Genomic DNA, 22342 nt, shown 5'->3' on the forward strand with positions numbered 1-22342 from the left:
ACTGTCCTTTTTTCATGAGCTTTTCCTCATTTGTCTGTATCTGTCATCAAGTGAGAAAGGCCTTCTTTCTCTCAAGAAAAACTGTAACAGGATCTTTATTTTCAGTATGAAGAGTATTCACATCATCTGGTTTTAAGCATCTAAGTTAGGTACCTAGGTCTCAGTCTTTGAAGAATTCTCTTTCCATTGGTTCACAAAAGAAAGTTTTTGTCTTTGATAGAAAGTAATCTAAACCAGCCTAAACTAGACGGTGTGAATATCCTTTCTTTTTCACAATTTCTGTTGGGTTTGGGCTGAGGGGTGACCTGGAATGCCCTTACACCAAGGTAGACAGAGAGCCATCACAGCTGGTCTTGCCTTGAGTACTTTGTTTATCTTTCATGATTTCTAAACTCTTCGTGGAGATTTGGGGCTATTTTGTTGATTTTGGCAAGCCAGGTAGACAGTTCAAAGTATTTCCAATACAGTAATAAGAAAATGGACCATCTTTCTGAGGAAAGAGAGAACAGCAACACCCATTGGTGAAAAACTCCTAGAAACTTGGTCTCTTGAATAATCTCAGGCTAAACTTTCAGCATTTTATCACCTAATTTTCTAAATAATAGAGAAGTGGGAAGAGAATATGACAAAGATTTTATGTGCATTTGATTCTCTGAACAAATTTAATTCTCCCAAATGACGGGCTACCAGCAGGAAGGTTTATCTTGTCCTGAATTATGGTAAAAAGTAGGAACACTGCAGAGATGGTGATAATGAAACCACAGCCTTAGGCTAAATTACTGAGTTTCGGTGGCTTTGGTGAGTCTTACTGCTTTTGTTTCATACAAAATTGATTGTGAGTAAGGGCATGGGAATATGTTTAGAGTATACTCAGTGTAGCTGTTTATTCTGATTTAACTCAATAGTAATCTACTGCTGCTTCTAAAAACCTATTCATATTGCAAAGTGGTTTTTTTCAAATTCGTTATTGAACTTACTTAACAAAAATATTAAAACACGCTTAATTTCTAGAGTGCACATGGACTAACAACTGCATTCAAAATTATACTTTTCCTGCTTGAACTAGAGTTTTCAGATGTGATAGCCTAAACTATATTAACTAATATGTTCCAGTAGTATATCTTTGTTATAATGTTTTCAGACTTGAAAAGGGAAGATATCAAAACATCAGGATCTTTCTAAATGTTTTTCTGAGTTAGTGGGGTTTCCTTAAGGTTGTGTAATAAAGGGAAAAAAAAAAAGGGGGGGGGGGGAGCAAAAGTCATGAAAATAGAAAATAAGGGTGTAATATAGTTATTACCACTAAGTTTTTCTAATTCTTAATTCTAAACATAAAATTCACTGAAAATATCACAAAGGAGACAGAACTTTTGAAGCTATTATTTATTTTTCAGGAGGTTCATAGTCTGTTCTACAGTCAAGTAATTTTTTTTTCATCTGTAGTACACTTATGATAAACATACAATTATTGTTTTTGTCAGCATCATGGTTCCAGTACAGTTATTTGTGAAGCCAGGTTGAGATGAGCCAGGTTAAAATATTTTTTTTTTTAACCACAACCAGTGCTTTGGTTTCCAGCATAGTTCCACAAGTAGTGACAGGGACACTGACGAGGTTGTAAAGTGATCCTATGGCAAGAGTTCGTTACTGGCTGAGATGCTGAAAACTAATGATACATTCAGGCACATTGTTAGTCTCGGCTGATCACAACATCAACAGGTTTCTAATGAAGGAGTTCTGAGAAATATTTAAGTAGTGACCTTCTAATAAGAGACTTAGACCACCGTGCCATACTGAGAAATGTATTGTTATATATTATTTTCAGGACTTCTGTACTTCCTTTGAGAAGTCATTTTTAGCATCATAATAAATATTTGAAGCTTTAAGAGTTGCTTTTTTTTTTTTTTTTAAATTTCAGGATCAAACTATGTGGGCATGTTTAGCTGCTATGGCAGTTGCCAACAAAGACATGGCTACAGCAGAAATCGCCTATGCATCAATTGGAGAGGTAAGAAGATGGTGTTATTTATTTCCAGTTAAATTGTTGCAAAACTGATTTTATTAATTAATTTCCCTTATTAAACTATTGTACCTCTTGTTAACAGATTGACAAGGTTCAGTATATCAATTCCATCAAAGATCTTCCATCAAAAGAGTCAAGGATGGCTCATATACTGCTGTTCAGTGGAAACACCCAAGAAGCTGAAACCCTGCTTCTTCAAACAGGCCTTATTTATCAAGCTATTCAAGTCAACATTAATCTTTACAATTGGGATAGGTAGTATTTCTTCAAACACAATATGTTTATAGGCAGCCTTACTGAGGTAACTGTAAATTATTTAGATCAGTTGTTTTACTGCAGATAGACTGACTAATTTCCTATCTGTAACTGCCCAGAGCTATAAAAAGATGAAGTAAAACATATCCTGACAGTAATTTTTTTCTCTGTCATATTTAGAAGATACAAGTATTCTGTGATGAAAGTCCAAAACATGCTTGGAAGCATTTTTAAATAACATTTTGCTTTTTCATTATTGTTAACAGAGAAAAGTCCTTAGTGATACCTCAAACAGTATGTGACTCTCAAAGAATTAAGGCTGTTTTGAAATGTCTTGTTGCTAAAAATAGATATGTGGCTATTCAGACTCCCAGCACTGTGTAGGTGGATGAAATATGAATTAGGCCTGAGAAAACAAAGTAGGAATTTCTCCTTTAAACAAAACCCCACGTTTTCTAACAGAATCTTCTGAGGCTGTTTACTACTAATTTTTCTGCTATTATATTCATATCACCGTGGACAAAAAGTTGTTTTCCCCCCACATAACCATGTTGTTTATTATGTGGTCTGATATCATCTAAAAACTGTGTATATCAAACATAAGTATTCCTTATGCCATTGAGAAGAAAACAGATGTGAGAGGAATCAATTACACTAATCCAATGACTAATCTTTCTGCCTATAGAATAGTTGCTATAATGTTCTGAACTGTTCAGAATCGCACTGTTCAGAAGCAATTCCTGACTGTAATAAAGTTATTAAAACATTATTACTTTTGCCTCTTTACATTGAGAGTGCTAAACTCTAAAATAAAGACTCCTGTTGCCAAACTCCAATGATGTGATGAGGTTGTCAACAGAAATAGTTGTTGGATATTTTTCATAGCATGCATCATAAAGTAGAGCGTCTCCTTCCCTGGCTACTTTTAACCTCCTGTGACTGATACGAATGTAAAACTGCTTGGCACTATAGATTAGGAATCTTTGCCTGCAGCCCAAACGCTTTTTAGAGTATCGTTTTGCAAAACCATGGTGATTGTAGTTGTGCCAGAGCATTTATATAGCCTGACAAGCCCATTTCTGTTTTATTCCAGGGCCCTAGAACTAGCAGTAAAGCACAAGACACATGTTGACACAGTCCTGGCTTATCGACAAAAGTTCCTAGAGGACTTCGGTAAAAAAGAAACGAACAAAAGATTTTTGCAATATGCAGAAGGTGTAAGTATTCCTCAAAATTATTCCTACAGCTTTAGGTCAGCCTGCTCTTTGTAGCCAGTTTGGGAGGGTGGAGGGGAATTGCCTTTACATTTTCCTCCTTTGGTTCAAATGTGAACACAAATGTTAAGATTTTACATCTGAGTACAAGTTTGTAGCTTGATGTGTGGCTACTTGGCTAGTAATAGTTGTGCATGTGTTTTATTTGAAGGCACAGATACAGAATCTATCTATTTAGTATCTGGCAGGGATTATACAAACGAAGGCACAGTTGTTTTCTATAAACAGGGAGCTAGACCTTAGTATGGTTGAATTCGTACCTCTTAAATATCTTCAACGTTTTAATGTAACTTTATGGATAGCAACAATAACAAACTTTGAAGGTATCCAGATATATATTAAGAGCGAACTACAGAGTGTTCTGCCAAATATGAAAAATAGCTAAATATACAATTTCATCAAACCTCTGTAAACCCTCTCCCATCATCAGCTAAGTCATTTCAATTTATTAGCATTTCACAGACCTTAAACACTGAGGACAGATGTAACAGGTCGTAAGCTAGAAGTATCTTAGATTCTGCTGGAGTACTTTTGCATGTTTCCTTTCTGAGAGGCACCCACATGTGCACCTTAGACAGCAATTTCATGGAGCAGCTCTTACATCCTTCCTGCTATTCCTCTCGCTGTTCCTGCGCATTCTGAGGTGAAACTATGAAAAAGAGACGTGTACTTTGACTGTGTTGGATCCTTTCATCCACTGTAGCTGATGGATTGGGAAATACATCCGAGCTGTTAGCTCAGACCCTTTAATTGCACAGTGCCCATTACACTTTCAATAAAGCTTGATTTCTAATGTAAGTCATTAGCTTTTAGGGCTTCTAAGGATTTTTCATTTCCTAAACAAGAATAAAAGGTTGCACAATATCTATCCCCCAATGAACCATTCTGCAGTACTTTACCTAGAAAATACAGAAAAATAATAGACCAGATTCCAAGCACTCTTATCATGCAGCAATTTCAGCTGCTTTGCTGAAGATACGTCTTCTACATACTTTAAATCCATTATTGAGCAAAAATCATGTTAATCCCTGGATGCTTCTGAAAGAGACTTTTTAGATGTAATACTGACTGGTCTTTAAATCATCAAGAAAGCCATCTGGAAGGGTTCCTAAGCAATAACGCCTTGTCAGTGACAAATTTCAGTGACAAGGTGTGAGCAGAGCGATGCAAGTGGAACCTGTTTCACCCTACACTCAGTCTTGAAACTCATGTCTCAGACTCCAGAAGGTTCATGGAGTAAAGAAGTCCTTTTCCACATCCATGTTCTTAAGGTCTTGTCCGCTGCATCTGAAAGGAGGAGGGAACCTAATTAATGAAGTGGGTTTTAAGCTTGGCTATGGTGGTAACTAAATTCTTAACGCAGCCTGTCAGACTCGTATAGCAAAGTTAGAAGGAAGTATTAAGAGCATTGAAGAAAAAAGCATGATTTTGTGCTGCTATTCCTTCTCAGGAGAAAAAAAATAGGGTCTCACTTTCCCTCTCACCACCTAAAACTCCTTCAGGCTTAAGTAGGGAGTTCTTAAGTCTTTTCTATACTGCAGCTGAGACCACGGATCTGCAATCAGATACGGAATCTAAACAATGTGCTTGGTTGTTATATCTCACGTCTTTATATATAAGGTATTACAAACCTAATATGTATACTGAGAATCCATATCTTGGCAGTTACTAGGTGTCACTGGCAAGGGTTGTTGGCTTCACTGGCAAGTAGCTCTCCGGGCTAGATGGCAGAATTAGCCCTCGCCGTGGTATGTTTAGCATCTGTGTGACATCTGTTAAAGCAAACACATTCTTTCTTAGAGCTCCATAAAGATTTCAGTCATCAGATCCAAAGCACCTGGACCCAGTAAATGCATCCTGAATTGAGGGATTAACCTTTTCACATGAGTATGTGGGTATTGCAGTTACGTCTTCCCTCACAGAGAATCTTCCTTGTTATTTCATGACTTGGTTAACAGAGTAACAGCTACTCTGAAAATTCCCTGTGCAGCAGTTGAGATTTTTTTTTTCCCATCCCATCTTTGACAATCTTAATTCTCCAGCAATGAAACTGAACTTTGCAATTGCGTTTTTGCCCAGTTTTTGGACATGTTTTTATAGCCATCAAATGCACCGTGATCTGTTCTTTCTTGCAAAGCATTTTTGGAAAGAAAGACAACTGTTGTACCCTACTGTACTATGGTTATTGTACTATATCTATTGTCTGAAGTTTCACTGAAATAGAATACAGCCAGAAGATGATGATTCTCTGCAGCTGGAGGAATGCCAAGATAAAGCTAAAACATTTATTGATGTAGAAGACAAATTTCAAGCAGAAATCTGATTTCTGTTATATTGGATAACTAGTGTAACATGCTGTCAGTTTACTTGGTGGACTTTAGGTGCAGGCAAAAGACATCACTGCATGTAGTATTGATAAAGGGCTGTATTCTCAGTAATAGGACACAGATGTCATTACATTTAAATTAGATGCAAGTTGATCCAAGTTATTTTTGTGTTTTAACGTTTTTTTTTTCCCAGACACTATGAGATGTCTTAGTATTTGTTCAAATATATCAAGCTTGGTTTATTTTAAAGGTGGAAAGCTCAGTGTTAGAACTTAGCTGTGCCTTTGTACGTTCCATTAGTATAAGTTGTCGCTTACACATGAAGAACTACATAATGATTGATATGTTCACTTTGTAATTGTAACTGCAAATTGTCCTGTTAGTGAATAGCTATCTGTTTGTCCTCTCTATGTTAGCTGACCTCTGCATACTCGCTTTTCTGTTCTTACAGCTGGAAGTTGATTGGAATAAAATCAAAGCCAAAATAGAGATGGAAATTGCTAAAGAAAGAGAACGAGCAGCAGCCAGTCCTGCAGCGAGAGCTAGTGTAACTGTACAGCAATAATTGTCCTTTTGGTCACCTTAACAAGTGCTTCTTGGATATTTTGTACCAGCATATTTTGACAAACATAAATTAATAAAAAAACACAACGCACATTTTGTGGGCAACAGGAGTGAGGATTGGTGTAGTCCTTGTTAACTGTTGGATGGCAGGCAGAATTATTTATTTACTGCAGTCTCATTTGGAGCTGTGTTTATGTTCTGATGCCCTAGCTCCAGTGGGTAGCTACATTGTAGTCCATAATACAGGTATGAGAAAAAAGGGAAATTAGCTTTTGTCTTTCCATTAGTGGCTTTTAAATTTTCATTGCCATTAAAATTATTTAACCTTGCTTGCCTCTAAGTACCAATTTCCCTGTTTAAACACCCAGTTAAGTAGTTTGATTATTTCTGCAACCTCAGGGATCTCTGAAAAGACTTGTTTAAATTGCCCTAAACCAAATTTAGCAAACTTTAAGTGTTGAAAATTAAAAAAGGAGCTTGCACTTACAAAGTGCAAAGAAATATTGCACTCCCAGTTACAGTAATACATATACCTGCCAGTACATATGTCCTAGCAAGTTCTTCAACAGACGATTTCAGATTACTTCAGCAACTCAGGTTTGTCACTGTAGCAAACTATTTAGCAATAAAGGGTATTTTCTGAGATAATGAAAATTGTTTAAAATACTGTGGATGTACTTTGAATGTTGTTTGAAGTGACAAAAGGCGTTGTTGGTTGGGTTTGTAGCATCTAACATGTATAATTAACATTGATATTCAGAGCTTCCTTAAGGTTAAAATATCATATTAATTTAAAATAAGAGCTTTCCACATATTTTTTTCTGCCCAAAGCACTTGATTTGAAAATATCATTCTTACAGTTGTGTTATTTCATCGAGATAAATTCTTTGTTTTACATATGGAAGTGGCTGCATGTGTTAGATGTGCTTTGCAGAAGCCCTTCACATTATAAATACGTGAGCAGGTTCTTCATAACTCACGTTGTATAATATGTATCTTTCAAATGTTACCATCAAAATGTTAACTATCTGTATATCTGGCAAATTTCTTCTGTTTTGTAAATCATTATATGGCACTTTTTTGCACAGTTCATAAATTTCTTAATAAAAACAAAGGGGTGTTTTTAAATGTATCCAGTAGACGATGCATTAGGTCATCTCCATTGATTAACACGACTGCTAAATAAAACATTTTTTGATGTAGCTCACTCAAAAGTTCCGCACTATTCTGGTATACTGACATGTGGCAAAGTGAACACCTTCACCTTCCATTGACTTGCAGAAAGCACTTATTAGTTCCAGAATTGAGTCCAAAATATCACTAATGGCAAGTGTTTAATGTTAAATTTATGAAGCCTGGCTCAGATTTGTAATGCAAGTTTGGAAGTTCAGGGTCTCGGCTTTATCTTGCTCTTTTATTCTTGGGCCACTTGGAAGTACAGCAGAAGCAGCAAATTAAAAATGCCTGGTGCAACAATTAACAGTTGCAAAGGCTGAGATAAAACAGGGGAAGGATGCCACGCCTGCGAGGGTACGTCCTTGACTGACTGCCCTTCAGCTTGGTGTCGATGTCGTTCACTTCAAGCTGGATCTCCACGTCTCAATATTAATGAGAAGTGTTGCATTTGTAGGCGAGGGGAAAGGCTGATTAATTCCTAGGACAAAGCACAATAAAGACCTTAAGGTGTTGATCACTGATCAGCTCTATTTTTTTCCACGCACATCCAGTCCTGAACTACATGCTGTGCTGAGCATATTTGTGTTAAATAGAAAAACAACAGAAAACAAAGCAAAAGAAATATTTTGGAAAAGCACTGTTATTCTTTATTTTCACCAGGTTCTAATATGCAGGTAACCTAGTACAATTCTGACCTTGGGTATGAAATTTAAATTTCAGAATGCTCTCAGAAGAAAATATCCTTATACGGCTTACCTGAGATTGTTGCAGGGTTTTTACATATCACAACTGGAATTCCAAGAAAAGTGTAAAAAGAAGCACCAGGAAGATATTGATGTTTCAGGTACGTTCATAAACATCAACAAACCTTGCGTATCTGTTTCAGTGGGCCACTGCTGGTGTATTCCGATAAGATTGGTGTTTTAGCAAGTGCAGAGAAAGATCAAAAGTACTTTTACCCAACTTGTTGTGTTTGTGTCCTATTACCTCCTTGTCCAAACCCTGATTTAAAACCTTCTAGAGCTGTAAATGAAATCACTAATCAATTACCGGGCACATTATTGTCCAGTGCAAGAAGCCCGATTCCTCAATAACTTAAGAATACTTATTTTAAAAATAGGTAACACCCTATTTAATTATTGACTATTATCCTGGTTTCAGCTGGGATAGAGTTAATTTTTTTCCCAAACATCATAAATCTAAGAAGTAGGCATTAACAGAATTAAAATATAATTGTTTTAGTTGCTGTTGTGAGGGATCAGTTACTCAAATCCTGCCATAGCAGGCTGGGTGTTGTAGTTCATGTGCTTCATTTGACCTTGGCTGCAGTAGATTCTCTCTGGTTGTAAGAAGGGAGGTTCAAATGGGAATGTGAAAAATGTATCTTGAAGTGAGGTAAAAGTAAAAGCTAAGATGAGTGTTTGAAAGCAAAATACTGAAAAATTTTGTGTGCATTAGGTAGCACTTCTGTCTTCTAAACTTTCAAACATTGCTCTTAGCTCTCCTTGCACGTGGACTTGGAAATGACATTAAAACATGCAGAATTTTTTTCCCATTCTAGCAGTGTAAAATGGGACAAACCTGAATAATCTGTTACTGTACATCAGGACCCTGCCCTGCATTAGAGGACACCCATTTTTACAGCCCAGCCTTCCTGCTCTGTCCATCATCTGTGGGGCGAGTGGTGATTGCAAGGAGGAGCAGTGAAAAGGGCATTTTAGGCACATCCTCCCGGATTTGACAAAAAAAAATTGGAAGTACTGCTTTAATCTGGCTTTATACCATGTTTTAACTATCCTTTTGGCTCCAATTATTCCAGGTAATGCAAATGGTTAAAGAAACATTAATTTTTACCTCTAGCTTAATTTTTTTACGGTTTGCATGTTTTTAATAGTTCGGAGGAAAAAGGAAAAATATTTTTTGTGCTCTGATACCTAAGACAGCGAGACTTTGAGGGCTATCTTTGTCAGATTTTATCCTTTGGAACTGGAACAGGGTGAAGCTTTTGCATCATCTGACATGAAAACTGAATTTCACAGTTTATGTAGAACCATTTCCTACTGCGGGCAAACAAATGTTCATCTCTAATGAGTGTATGAGGTAACTCTGGGTATATCCCGTTTGTACCAGAGACCAGAAGCATCTCTGAGGGAGATGAGGGGTAACAGCAGTCAGAGGTGGTGCTCGGGTGTGTCTGGGAGTTTCAGTTCTTGTTGTGGCCTCTCTCTGCCTCATTTTTTCCATCCGCAGAGGGGAGGAATGTATTTAGCGACGTTGCAGAGCTGGGTTTTGAGTTGTAAGAAGTTAATGTACACAACACACTCAACAGAAAGGCTGGCGAATTCAAACTTTAAAGGTTCTCAAACCCCAAACCAATAAACATTAATAATGTCATGGTGCTTGGTGAAGATGCCCAGTGTTATTCCCTTATTGACAGATGAAGTCACTTGCCCATGGGCATCCCGCAGGCCCATGCAGGCTGGCAATAGGACCAAGCCATCCCGTAGCCCAGCCCTACCTGCTGATCGGAGAGCTGTAAGGGAACTGCCCGCAGCCCGGCTAGAAACTGGGATAATTAGTGAAGGCTGTTGAATTGCCACGGAATCGCTCAGTCTGCAAAGCAGGCTACAAGATTTAGCTGTGCCGCTCTCCTTGAATTTAACAGAAACTGCCCAGATAGAATTTGATGGAGGTTTCACAGCCAGGAGTTCAGTGAGAGCCATGAGCACAGCTGGGGAGGAAGCATCACGGGGCCTGCCTTGAGCTGCGGTGGGATTTCATCCAAACCTATCAACCCACGTTCCGTTAAAAGGTAAAATTCGCTGTTGTAGATAACACAAAAATGCCCTGCAATCCTCTGAGACTTAGTCTTTGCTATTTCTTCAGAAAAGTCGTAGATTCTATTGAATAGTGAATGGAAATACTGATGGTAAAAGGGGAAAAAAAGAAGTGCTATCCACTGAATTATGATGTGTCGGTCCTTCTGATTCCAAAAGAAGCAAAATGGGAACCAAAACGTTGGTGTTACACTGACAGAGTGAGTCTTAGGAATGGCAAATGCCTCAAAGCTGTGAAATACACTGCTTTTCAAGCAGTAAAGCAGTTTGAGAGCTGTATCATACTGGCCTGGTGCCAGCCTTGACATGATTTTTTGGGCATATCTGGTAAATCTGCCTGAAAAGTAATGTAAGCCCAGTGTGTTTGGTTTGGGCCCCTTGGCTGAAATGATAAATTCCTTTACAGTTTAACTTTTAAGAAAAAGTTAACTGGGAATTTTCATCATTTATAAAATAGAAGGCATCATTTTGGCAAGATATTAATCTCCTACTTTGCCAGAATGATGCCCTTCCTGCAGCCACAAGTTTTGAAGCCTACAGGATTAATTGGGTTGGCTTAACCATGAAACAAGCAACTCACAAATACGCCGTTAAAGATTCGCTCACATAATCTGTGCTGTCCTCAGGGCTAAAAAGAGCTATAGAAGAGCTAATGCTCATTTTCAAGGGACTGGTATCTGCTGCTCCTTTCCCTACTTTAAACCTTTAATTGAGGTGTGGAGAAATAGCAAAAGTGCTTGTAAATGGGAGTATCTGCCTGATGAAGGAGCTGCCCTTGGCCTCGTAAGAAGAAAATCATGCGCATGGTGATGGAGAGCCCTGACACTGATACTTAAAAATGTAAATTAACTAGGAGTCATCTTCTCTTTGAGCTTTCACTAAGTGATTGGAGCATGCAAGCCTCAGACAAATAAACCATAGCAAATGAGTACTCTTTCAGGAAAGATACGCTGTCCCCTGCAGCGTATAAGAAAGGCCTAATCTCAGTTCCAGTAAAAATAGGATAGCTGCTTCAACTAGATACGAGGATTTGATGAAGCATCTGGGAACATCTTTGTGTCTTTAGCATTTTTAGCTGCAATATAGAAACTTTTAGAAGCCACAGCAAGAAATATTTCAAAATTCAGATGCCCATATCAATACCTACATCCACACCTGTATTTGACAAACACGCAAAGCCTTTGTTTTGCAGTGTGAGGAACAGCTCTCTTGTGCCTAAAATGATCTACCAACCTTGCCTGTGAGGGGAGGAGGAGTATCTTGCTCTCATTGGGAGCCCTTTAGCTGGGACCCCACAGCGAGGTAACTGGTGTTTCAGAGGGTTTGAGGGCAGGAGACCTGGCAGTGCTCAGTACCGAGGTCTGGTGTGGCCTGTGCTGGATTGGGCCATTCAGTTCCCCCTTAGAGTGGAAGTGATCCCAAGTTGCCTCAGTGAAATAAAAAGCACGATACCAGAAGGCACTAATATTTTATTAGCAAGCTTTGGAGGTGGTTCTCCTCCCAGGCTGCGTGCTGCCACTGCATGACGCCGAGGGGGAAAGCCTGATCCTGCTTCTCCTGCCCGCCACCCGTGGGGGTGGGAGGCATGAGGATCACCCCATCAGGCCCACTTCGTGCAGTCGTGTCTGTGCAAACCCTGTGGACCATCTCCTGCTGCTTCCACAGACCCTCGAGGAAACCCGGCCTAGGTGAGGGGAGCCGGGGGTGCCACACCGAGCTGCAGCCATCTCCTTCCGTCACCCTGCGGAGAGCGTGTCATCGTACCGGAGGGGATGTCATTGTACCAGAGGTGATGTCATCGTACTGGAGGTGATGCCATTGTATCAGAGGTGATGTCATCGTACCAGAGGCGATGTCCCCAAGTCAACTTCTTTCTGGACGACTTATCCCGCCTCTTAACCAGCCCCCGCTGGGGTTGAGCAGTGACCTGTGGCCCCCACGCTCCCGGGGAGGTGAGCAGGAGTTCCCCGGGTCTCTCCCAGCCTGTGGCGTGTCCCTCTGGGGAGCCCTGGTGTCCTGCAGACTGTGTCCCCCCCCCGGAGCACCAGCATCTGCTCCCCAGGGCACAGTGGCACATCCCTCCGTGGGCCCTGGCTGTTCCCTGTGCTGTGTCCAGCCAGTCCCCCATGGACCCTCGTGGACAAACTTCCCAGGGGACAGCGTCACGCCGGGGGGTCTGCAATGTCCCCCCCCCCCCGGCCCCAGGAAGGCTGCTGGGTCCATCACAGCTCCGCCCCGCTGTGTCCCTCCGTGACATCCCGGACCGCTGTGTCCCTCTGTCCGGCCCCCATCCGTGGGTCCGCAGGGTGGGTGGGGTGGGGGTCTCAGCTGCAAACCCCCCCATCCCCATCCTCGTCCCCGGGGGGCCGGTGGGCGCAGCGCTGAGCCTCCTCGTAGCTGGGCAGATGCTTCACCTCCTCGTAGCGGGGCAGCGGCGGCAGCTCCAGCCCCGGGCCCGGGGGGGCGGCGGGACCCCCGGGGAGGGGGAGGCGGCGGCGGCGGTGGGGGTCGGGGTGGGGCGCGGAGCAGGCGCGGTGGCGGAGGACACAGCCGGCGGCCACCAGCGCCAGGAGGACGAGCAGAGCCGCCAGCCTCCGCGCCAGCCACCGCGCCCGCGGAAGCCAAGCGCGCTCCGCCGCCGCCCCCCCGGCCCCGGCCCCGGCCCCGGTCCCACCGCAGGCAGCGCGGCCGCACGGCGCCGGCCCCCGCCCGCCCGCCATCCCTCCGCGCCCCGCGTAACCCTTCTCCGCTCCCGGCGCGCACCTTCCGCGGAGCCGGCGGCGCTCTCCGCGCCCCTCCCGGCGGCAGCGCTGGGTTTTATCCGCGCCGGGCCGGGTTTTATCGCTGATGGAAAATCGATGGGGCCATTTGGCGGCGGTGCGCGGGCTAATGGAGGTATTCAGTTCAAGACTTTGTCTTGTGTCCCTAGACTAGATGCCAACATAGCAGTTAAATGAAACTTCCAGGATTGCTTTTAAGTTTCTTTGTGGTTGAGATGTGAGGAGTTTACATGGAGGTCAAATACTGACGATTTCTTGGTCTTTTTTGTTACTAGCTTTCTCCATCCTGTTCCAACATTTCTGAAAATTTGGGGAAAAAATAAAAATATATGCTTCTCACCTAGGAGAAGGCCCCACAATATCAGAATGAAATGCCTGAATGTTAATTATGATCAAAAGGAGGGGGGAGCATTAGTAGTAGAGTTACTATGGGATTGGAGATCCATCAGAATAGCTGGAGCAAACTATGTAGACATAAGAATGTAAACAGGCTCAGTCTCTGCGCCCCGGCCCCGCAGCTCAACCCCAGCCTCTCCCAGCAGGGTCACCAACAGGGTGTCCCTGCCTCAGTGTGCCCCAAAACCTACCGCTGAGCTGAAATGTGTCTTCCACGGGTGGGGGCAGAATCACTGATGAGGGGTAATCTGTACTCAAGGACATGGGGGTGGGTGGTACCTGAGGATGTGCGGATGAGCGGTACCCAAGGATGCAGGGATGAACCCAAGGATACAGGGATGAGCAGTACCCAAGGATGCAGGGATGAAATGGTACCTGAGGATACAGAGATGAGTGGTACCCAAGGGCATGAGCATAAATGATACCTGAGCCCTGAGCGACCCACGGGAGGGGAAAGGCAGGATGCAGAGCCTACCACTGATTCTGCCACTTCAAAAGGACACTGCAGCGTCAGAGCGGGCAGGCAGGCTGGCTCCCTGGCACCTGTGCCAGGCACAGATCAGAGTGAGCTCTTCATTCTTCCTTTCTGTTGGTTTTTATTCCTACCATTAAGATTTCACAACTTTTCACCTGTTGGCAAGGCCAGGGGGTCTCCATGTCACCCAGCAGTGACCATTGCCCACACTTCTGGGATGACTTTATTTAGCCCCCGTAATTGCAGCCCCTCCTGCGTTGTTTGCTGATTACCCTCAGCTCAATTGCAAAACTCCTCAGGCAACCGGGAGAGGAGAGGGAGGTCTAATCTAGTCATGGAAAAACTTACTAATATGAAACATGGCAAAAAATGACTATGACTTTTCTGCTTGGTTTCTTTTTAGGTGATTATGCCAAATCTGATATGCAGCAGCTAATCCACCTACATGACCATCACGTGTAATGTGTTCATTTCCTTTGTCTTGTTTACTCGACCTGTGATGGTTTTGTTGCTGGTATCTGTAAGCAATGCTCCTGCTGTCATCCTTACATTGGGGTAATTCATGCCTATCGTATCTGTTACAGATTTGGTGGTGCTCAGGAACAAAGATGTATCTCAGCAGCGATACAGCATTGAGCAGAGTTTACATAAAAATAATCTGAAATGAAGGAGGGGGTCGATGGTGCCGGGCTTCTGGCAAACAATGAGAAACCACGGTTGCTTTCTGTATCTTCAGGGGTTTATTCTTCATACGTTTCCTCACTTGTGGACATTTCTCCCTGCAGAAGGCTGCTGGGAGCTGTGGGAAATGTGGGCTTCAGGCATGGAGCTGAGGCAGGAGGGTGGCAGCAGGGGGGCACAGCCCCAGCCCTAGCTGCTTTAGGACTGACCTGCCTGGGCCATGCTAGCTCTGCCACCCCACATGAGGGGGTGGTCATGGGGACCCTGGCCCTTTGCCTTGGGGACGTGTCCCGGCCAGCGGCCGGCAAGATCAGGGATGCTGAGCACCAGCAGCAGCTCCCTGCAGTGCCTGGGGCTGCATTTACTTCAGACTCTTGATAATAACCAGTGTGGGTTTTTTAAGGCAAATACAATGGCAAGTAAACAGCAGGGTGCCTGGTGCAGCCTCCCTACCCATTAATAAAGCACTGCATTTTAACAACATTTCTGATAAGCTGTAACTCCGCAATCAGAGCGCTATGAAATATTAAAGCCTGTTGATAGCTCATTAAAGCTAACATTCTGGCTGGCCCTCCAGTGCGCGCCGCGGGCCAGGCTTCGGTGCTCGGCCTGCAGAAGTGGCCGAGGATGGGCTCTGCACCCTGTCAGATGAGGAGAACTGCAGCTGGAGGGAACAGGGCGCTGCAATAGCAAGAAAAAATAAGAATTAAAATTCTGGTATGCAGCTACACTCACTCCAGCAGCCCCAGCTCCTACAACCCCACACCTGGCTTGGAAAAATGCAGAAATATCGGCTCCTGGGGGGGGAGTCAGGGCCAGGGGACTGGTCCCCCCTGGTTTGGTGGCTTCGTGGGGATGCCTGCAGCCATCCTGGGGCAGCTACGGGTGTAGATGCTGTGGGTTTTGGGGGATTTGGGGTGGTGCATCATTGGAGCTGGGTGAGCACCAGGAAATGTATGGAGAGGGTCTTCTGCCCAGCTGTGGGTTCCCATGTGGGTGTGGGGGGTGGTCAGGGGTGATTGGTTCCATCAGGAGTAATTGGTGTCACCGATGTGAGTAATGAAGCTGTAAGCAGCTGCAGCTGCTACTGGAGCTGAGGGATGGGTGATTTTTAGAAGTGTAGCCCCTCTACTGAGGGCCAGCAGGGTGTAGGGACTGTTTGCCAGCTCCCTGGGATGGTAACTGGTGAGAGAGGGGACAGGGGGGCTGCAGCCACCCCTAGGACCTCGAGTGGCCCTGTCACTGTGCAGGGAGCTGGACCACTGAGCTGGCCTGGCTGGGGAGGCGGTAGCACCAGGGCAGTGAAAACTGGGGTGGAGCAGCCCTTCGCCTCTCCTCCTCCACACACAGGACTTCAAACAAGGGTGATAAACAGCGGCCCCCAGCCCCCCCCCACCCCACCCCATCCCGGCTCACCCACAGGCGATGGTCCAGCTGGGGGGTGCGAAGTTTCCTGACTCACTCTAGGTGAGGATGGAGGCGGCAGAGGTGGTGATTCGCCACATTCCATCTATATTAAAGCTCAAATTCAACACTTTGAACTTTCATACTGATCCATCGCGCCAAAAGTTTCTGGCAAATCCATGCCACCAGCTCCTGAAGTGTGGTGAGTGTCCCTCGGCACCAGAGCAGTCCCAGGACTCTGAGGTTTTTTCTGGTTAGCTCAAAACTTAGTTGCCTTTTTTACCACGCAACTGATTCTTTGAATGCTGGGCTTGTGCATCACCCTGCAAGTGTTTTTTGACAGGGATGGGAGTGCAATAGTAAGGCAAAGCATTGTTTCTATTAGTAGCAGCATCACTCTTAGGCAGTTCAAGATGCTTTCCATGACCTTTCTCACTGATGGAAGAGAAATGAGATTTCAGATGAGGTGGCCCAGATGTTTGTCAGAAGTAGTCTTGAAAACCATCAGGATGATGTAATGTACATTCTTTTAATTGCATGTCCGCAAATGCCTCTATCACTTAACCATTGCAACTGTGGCCTCTTCAGATCTCAAAAAAACCAAGTAAGACCCTGGTAACTGTGCTTGGGAGCGAGACCTACAAACCAGGAGTGGGCACTGTGGCACAGCACCCCCGTGGCTTCTCCCCCCCCACCACATCATGGTCCTCCCATTCCCATCACTGTCCCCCTGCCACCGCCAGGACACGGCCACCAGCACTCGTCTGGAGCCGGGAAGGGTCATGGCCAGGGGAAAAACCCCACAGGCAATGAGGGAAGAAGAGAAAAAGCTTTCTGGGAAAATACCCAAAGGTGGGGAGCCGAAAAGCCAGGGCGTGTTGTCACAGGTATTCATTTCCCAGCAAAAAAGGATAGCATAAGGTTGGTTGTGAGAACTCCTGCATGAATTTTCTTTTATTTTTATATATATTTATATAGATCTATATAATATTTATTTATTTTCATTTTTAAATGCTAAAGCAGAATATGAGTAAAGGAGGTGTTTCTCCCCATGCAGCCAGCCCAAACACAAGTGGAGATGGGAATATCTTGCCCATCCAAACCGCTCTCCTGTTTCATGCTTCCTTCTCCTCCTCCTCTGGATGTGTGTCAGGACCTTCATGGCAGTCTGGGGTGGTGGGGGCCGATGGCCAGTGCTGTCCCCAGGCCTGTGAGGAGCTTTTTTCCACCCTCAAAGCATGACAGAGCACTGGGGCAGCACCGGGAGTTGCTGAGCATGAATAAATCATCATTAGCAGCCGCATTGTGCCTCCCCCATCCCAAAATCTCTTTACAAGCTGTGAGAAACCCACTTTGTGGCTGCCCGGAGTCTTGGGTAAACTCCGGGGCTGCTGAGCAGTTTCTGGGAAGGAGAAGTTGATTTTCTCCAGTTTTGCAGGGGATGCACAATTATTGATCCTGCAAATGACCCCTGCAGAAATACATCGATCCCTTTGGAGCAGCAGATCATAAATACTTGACTTCCAGATCTTTCATATAGTGCCAAAGAGCTGACCTGGCAAAATAATTATTTTATAGTGTGCATAATTGTCCCTGAGACCATTAGTATTTGTGTAACTCTGAACTCTCCTTCACGGGAGCCTGCTACCTAAAATGCTCTTTATACAATGATGTTTCACATCTGCATTTCCTTTTGTCGTCTGTTTTCCCCCAAATATGGGAAAACTAATTGGGAAAAAGTGTAATGAAGTTAAGCTTTGTCTTTTTGGGCAAGACTCTGAAAGCCTCACATGTGGTGAGCAGCATTTGGTAGCAGGAGTAATCACATGGATTGATGGAGAGAAGCACAGTTTTGGATGACGATCTGGATTATAGATAGAAACCAGTGCAGCCCTCACAGCTTCAATGATATTACAACATCTAGTAGACCCAAACCTTGAGATAATTGAGGCTTTTATAGGAATTATGGAGCAAATTGCTGCTGTGCTGGAGGATGTGCAGGCACTTCACATTGCATTTCGGTCTCTGTTACAGCCCTTCTGCAAGTGTTCCTCTCCCTGGACCCTGAATCAGTAAATGCGGTGCCATGAGGGCGGGTGAGGCTGTAGCTGGGGGGGTTTTGGGGTGCTGGGTGAGTGAGGCTGTAGCTGGGGGGGTGTTTGCTTTCAGTCTGAGTGGGGTAAAATCTCCCCTGGCATCAGCAGCTGGCAATGACTGAGGGCTTCCCCGGTCACGCCATCCATGCGGCCGTCTTCAGAACAGTCTGCCAAAATAAACAATACATAGTTTTTAGCATTTCTGTAAAAACTGATAAAGAAGCTCTTCAGAAAACCCCTCAGCAGTGAGCTTGGAGCACTGCTCAGGGAAAGCTCTACCTTGCTTCAATTAAACACACAAAGCTGAGATCTGTTTCTTCACGTTTTTCAAGAACATCTGTAACTGCAATAAGGCTTAAGAAACAAGAAGATGACTCTGCATATGTAAAAAAAATAAATGCCATTACCTCACAGCTCAGAAATCTCTCCTGCCAGCAAATATTTGCTGTTAGACTATTAAAAAACAGAGAAAGTGAGAGAGAGCGAGGCCAAAACACTCCTGCATGCCTCTGATTCCTTCCCAGGCTAGGTCAGTTCTCCTGTTAACAGTTTTGGATGCTCTCCAGAAACGAAATGGATTTTCTTCAAATAAATAAAAGGTGAAAATATCGCAGGGCAATGATATCGATATCAAGTATGTTGTCAGGCTTCCCAGACTCCTTGTCGCAGCTAACGTATTCGATTTTATTCCTTCTACTAAAAAGAAGCATTAGAAAGATTGGATTGTACTAGTTTTCCCCTTGCAATAGTTCCTTGCAATTAGGACTCAAAACCTTTGACTCCATGGAGAGGCTCCCGTTCATGCAGTGGGTTTTGGCTGAGGCTTTTAGTGTTACAAATAATGAACATCTCTTCATATAACGCTCATATAACAAGGATGATTTGCTCCAATGGCTGTTTTTCTTCTGAATGAAATTATGTTAATTTCTAAAAATGATTCCAGGGTTATAACCTTGATCCAACACCATCCTCAAGCACAGGTTTAATTTTAAGCCCCCAATGGCAGCGAAACCCCTGGGAGATGGGCTGGTGGCTGCAGGTGGGGAGGAGGCTGGATGGGCAGCACGCTGGGCATGGATCAACACAGAAATGCTGAAATGTATTAAAATGCAGCAACAACCAAAAAGCAATAAAGGACAATTTGTCACAGTTGGAAAGGATCGCTGCAGTGGTCTGGAATAACTAAAAAACTATTTTTTAGCTTTTTTTTTTTTTACAGGGGGCAACATTTTTCCAAGCCACGGTCCTCGTTAGTCATGCCATTTCTCAAGAGGCTGCCATGATCCAGTCATGAATTTCTGAGATGATTTCATCTCACTGTTATTTACAACTTAGCCCAAAAGCTCAGCCTCTTCCTATTATTTGTGGTTAAATATAGCAACGGATTCTTTCCCATTCCTCTTTCTCTCGGAGCGGTTTTTCTGCCACCCACACGAATCGCATGAGTCAGCCGGCACTCGGAGGAGCAGTTCCCAGCTGACCAGGCCCTCGGCTGCCTTCGCGCATCCCGAGCTCACCCCGAGCGAGCATCGGGAGGTGAAAGAACGTCTGTCTGCTCGCAACTGGGGTGCAGCCAGAGGTGCTCGCCCCACACCCAGGGGTCACCCTGCCTGCATCCGGGCTGCTCCTCTGCCATCCCACACAGGAATTTCAGGTGGCCCCAGTTTTCATGCAACCCACCACCACGGAGGACGTGGGGGTCACTAAGAGCAGGGCAATGCCCCAGGCATGGGGAGCAAGCACCATCCTGCTGAAAACCTTCTCCCATTCCCCTCTTGCTCTTCCCTTCTCTTATTAAAGTGAACATTAAAATGCTCTACTTTTATTAAACAGAACATTTCCCACCCCACTTTTGTCAGCACCAGCCTGAATTCCCCAGAGCCCCCATGCATGGGTGACATGCTGCAGACAAAGGGTTTTTGCTGGGGGTAAAGCCAACAGCCACCCCAACACCTGAGCAGCAGGTTGGTACCTTGTTAAATAAATTTTAAAAAGGGAGAAAAAACTGCCTGCTGTTTTGCTGGGAAGGGGGTGATAGCCGTGCCAGGGCAGACGAGGGGCAGGGTGCTCGGCAGGGAAGCATCCTGCCTGCACTGGCAGCACCAAGCGATGCAGCCCCGTGCGCATCTCTGAGGAAAAGTGTGAGGGGGAGGGATGAGGATGATGAGGTTGGGAGGGGGCAGCATGGAGGCTACAGCTGCGGGGGAAGGATGAAGGGGCAGGGGAGGATTGACCCTGCTATTTTTAACCGTGGTGTTTACACGCCATAAATAACCGTGCCGGCCTCGGAGGCAGCGCAGTAAATAGGAAAAGCTCAGGCACGGCTCCCCCCGGATCCACTCCTCTGGCCTGGGGGGTCCTGCAAGGCCACCACGCAGCTGGGCTTTGGTGGGTCCCTTTATGGAAGCCCACAGACTGGTGGGTCTGGATGTAAACCAGCAAATATTCCGTGTTGGGAAATGAGGTGCGTGGGTCCCATGGAGACAAAATAGCAAATTTGCTGTGTCCTCCTGCGGGAGCTGACATTTAAACTCTGAAAGTCAGGATAAAAATATGGAAAATGTATCATGGTTTTGCTGTTGAGAGGAGAAACCCCCGCCATGCCACGTACTGCAGCGGCTGCTGTGAAGCTCGGCCCCACCGAGGCTGGGGGGCAGGGGGAAGGGGACAGAGAGCTCGGACACAGATGCGGAGCAGGGCTGGGGGGGAGCAGGGGCTGCAGAGCTGGGCTGGGGATGGGTGATGGCCTCAGGCTCCTCCCCCAGCTCCACAGAAATCAACCAAACCCAAAAAAACACCAAAAAAATAAATATCTGACGTGACTCTTGGTGGAGCCCTGGCTCCTCCGGGAAGAGACACCGGAGCTAACTGATACCAGAGAGATCACATTGCTGGCTAATTCTCCGAGGACTGAATTAGTTAAATTACTTTTTCTTCTTTCATCACTTCCAGAATAATAAATCAGCACAAACGTATTAGTCCTGCCAGCAGTTGGGTTGCTCCAGATAAAGGTCTTGGGTGATTTTCAGCATCCCTGGTGCCAACCTACCCTCTACCTGCCTGGAGCCGCGGGTCCGAGTGCAGCTTCTCAGCCCCTACGTGATGGGATTTACTAGTCGTATCCTCTGCTCTTGGTGGGGTTCCACTGTCTATTTGCTATATAATTAACTCATTGCCTTTTTAGAGCCATTATTTAATGACCCTGCTATCATTTCACTGTCTCATCAGCACACTGCTAAATTCAATACCTTTTTCAGTGCTGTCTTGCCCAGTGATGCTACTGGGTGCCTCACCAGTTTGGACATGCTGAATGGCACTGGTGCCCCAGCTCCCATCTGCATAAACATTTCCACAGCAGCTCAAATTATTGGTGTGCCCAGCAGCCATCAAGCTGAAGCCCTGTTAGTGCAGGACCTGCTGGGGAAATCTCCAAGGGTTTCCTGGGCTGTTTTGGATTTGGGTTGTGGTTTAAGAAAATATGTGCAGGTAAAGTCTTTGTATCCCAGGTTTCCCTGCTTGAGGGTTTGGGGTGGAAAACTGGCCTGCAGCAAGGGTTCCCCCATACCACCTCATCCCCAGAGAGCATGGCAGATTTATTTTTTCATAAATGGACACAAATAGATGTAAGGAACAAGATTTTCAGTGAGTAATAGGAGTTTAGCCTAAAATGTGTTTGATGGTCTCAATGCAGGCTGGAATTTCCCTAATGATTTTGGTGTGGAGGAAGGGGTTTTTCTGGCCCTACTTTGCAGGTTTCGTCCTCGCTTGGCAAAGCCACCCGTTTTGGATTCCTTCTGAGACCTGAATTGTCATCTGCTCAGGTGATGGCGCATGGAAAGCTCCTAATTCTGGCCACGCTGGGTAACTTTCTAAAATACCAGTGGTCTAAAGCATTTTTGACAATTAAACAGCATTGATTTCCCTTTAACAAAACAAGCTGCAGGGTGCTGTGATGGTAGAGGAGAACAGAGTACTCAGGAGTGCTGGGGTATCATTGGGGATATGGAGATTATCATGCCCCACCCCCAAATAGTTTTTTTCTAAGCAGAAGGAA

At 44.7% G+C, this 22342-nt stretch overlaps 1 protein-coding gene and 1 long non-coding RNA gene across 5 annotated transcripts in view; both read left to right on the forward strand.

The window, feature by feature from the left end:
- The window catches only part of IFT80 (intraflagellar transport 80), a 55454-nt gene extending 47878 nt beyond the window's left edge, over positions 1–7576 (forward strand). For all 4 annotated transcript variants that reach the window (XM_074834344.1, XM_074834346.1, XM_074834345.1 and 1 more), the window contains 4 exons: positions 1919–2008; positions 2106–2278; positions 3372–3495; positions 6331–7576. In XM_074834344.1, the coding sequence (XP_074690445.1) occupies positions 1919–2008; positions 2106–2278; positions 3372–3495; positions 6331–6444 (501 nt within the window). In that variant the 3' untranslated portion in view covers positions 6445–7576. The remainder of the gene's footprint in view (positions 1–1918; positions 2009–2105; positions 2279–3371; positions 3496–6330) is intronic.
- A 198-nt stretch (positions 7577–7774) lies between these two features.
- On the forward strand, positions 7775–12838 carry LOC141927421 (uncharacterized). Its single transcript, XR_012624387.1, has 3 exons — positions 7775–8463; positions 10285–10431; positions 12122–12838. It is a non-coding gene; the product is annotated as an uncharacterized LOC141927421 (long non-coding RNA).
- Positions 12839–22342: the final 9504 nt, after the last annotated feature.

This window comes from Strix aluco, chromosome 9 (assembly GCF_031877795.1).
Source record: "Strix aluco isolate bStrAlu1 chromosome 9, bStrAlu1.hap1, whole genome shotgun sequence".
Taxonomy (NCBI): domain Eukaryota; kingdom Metazoa; phylum Chordata; class Aves; order Strigiformes; family Strigidae; genus Strix; species Strix aluco.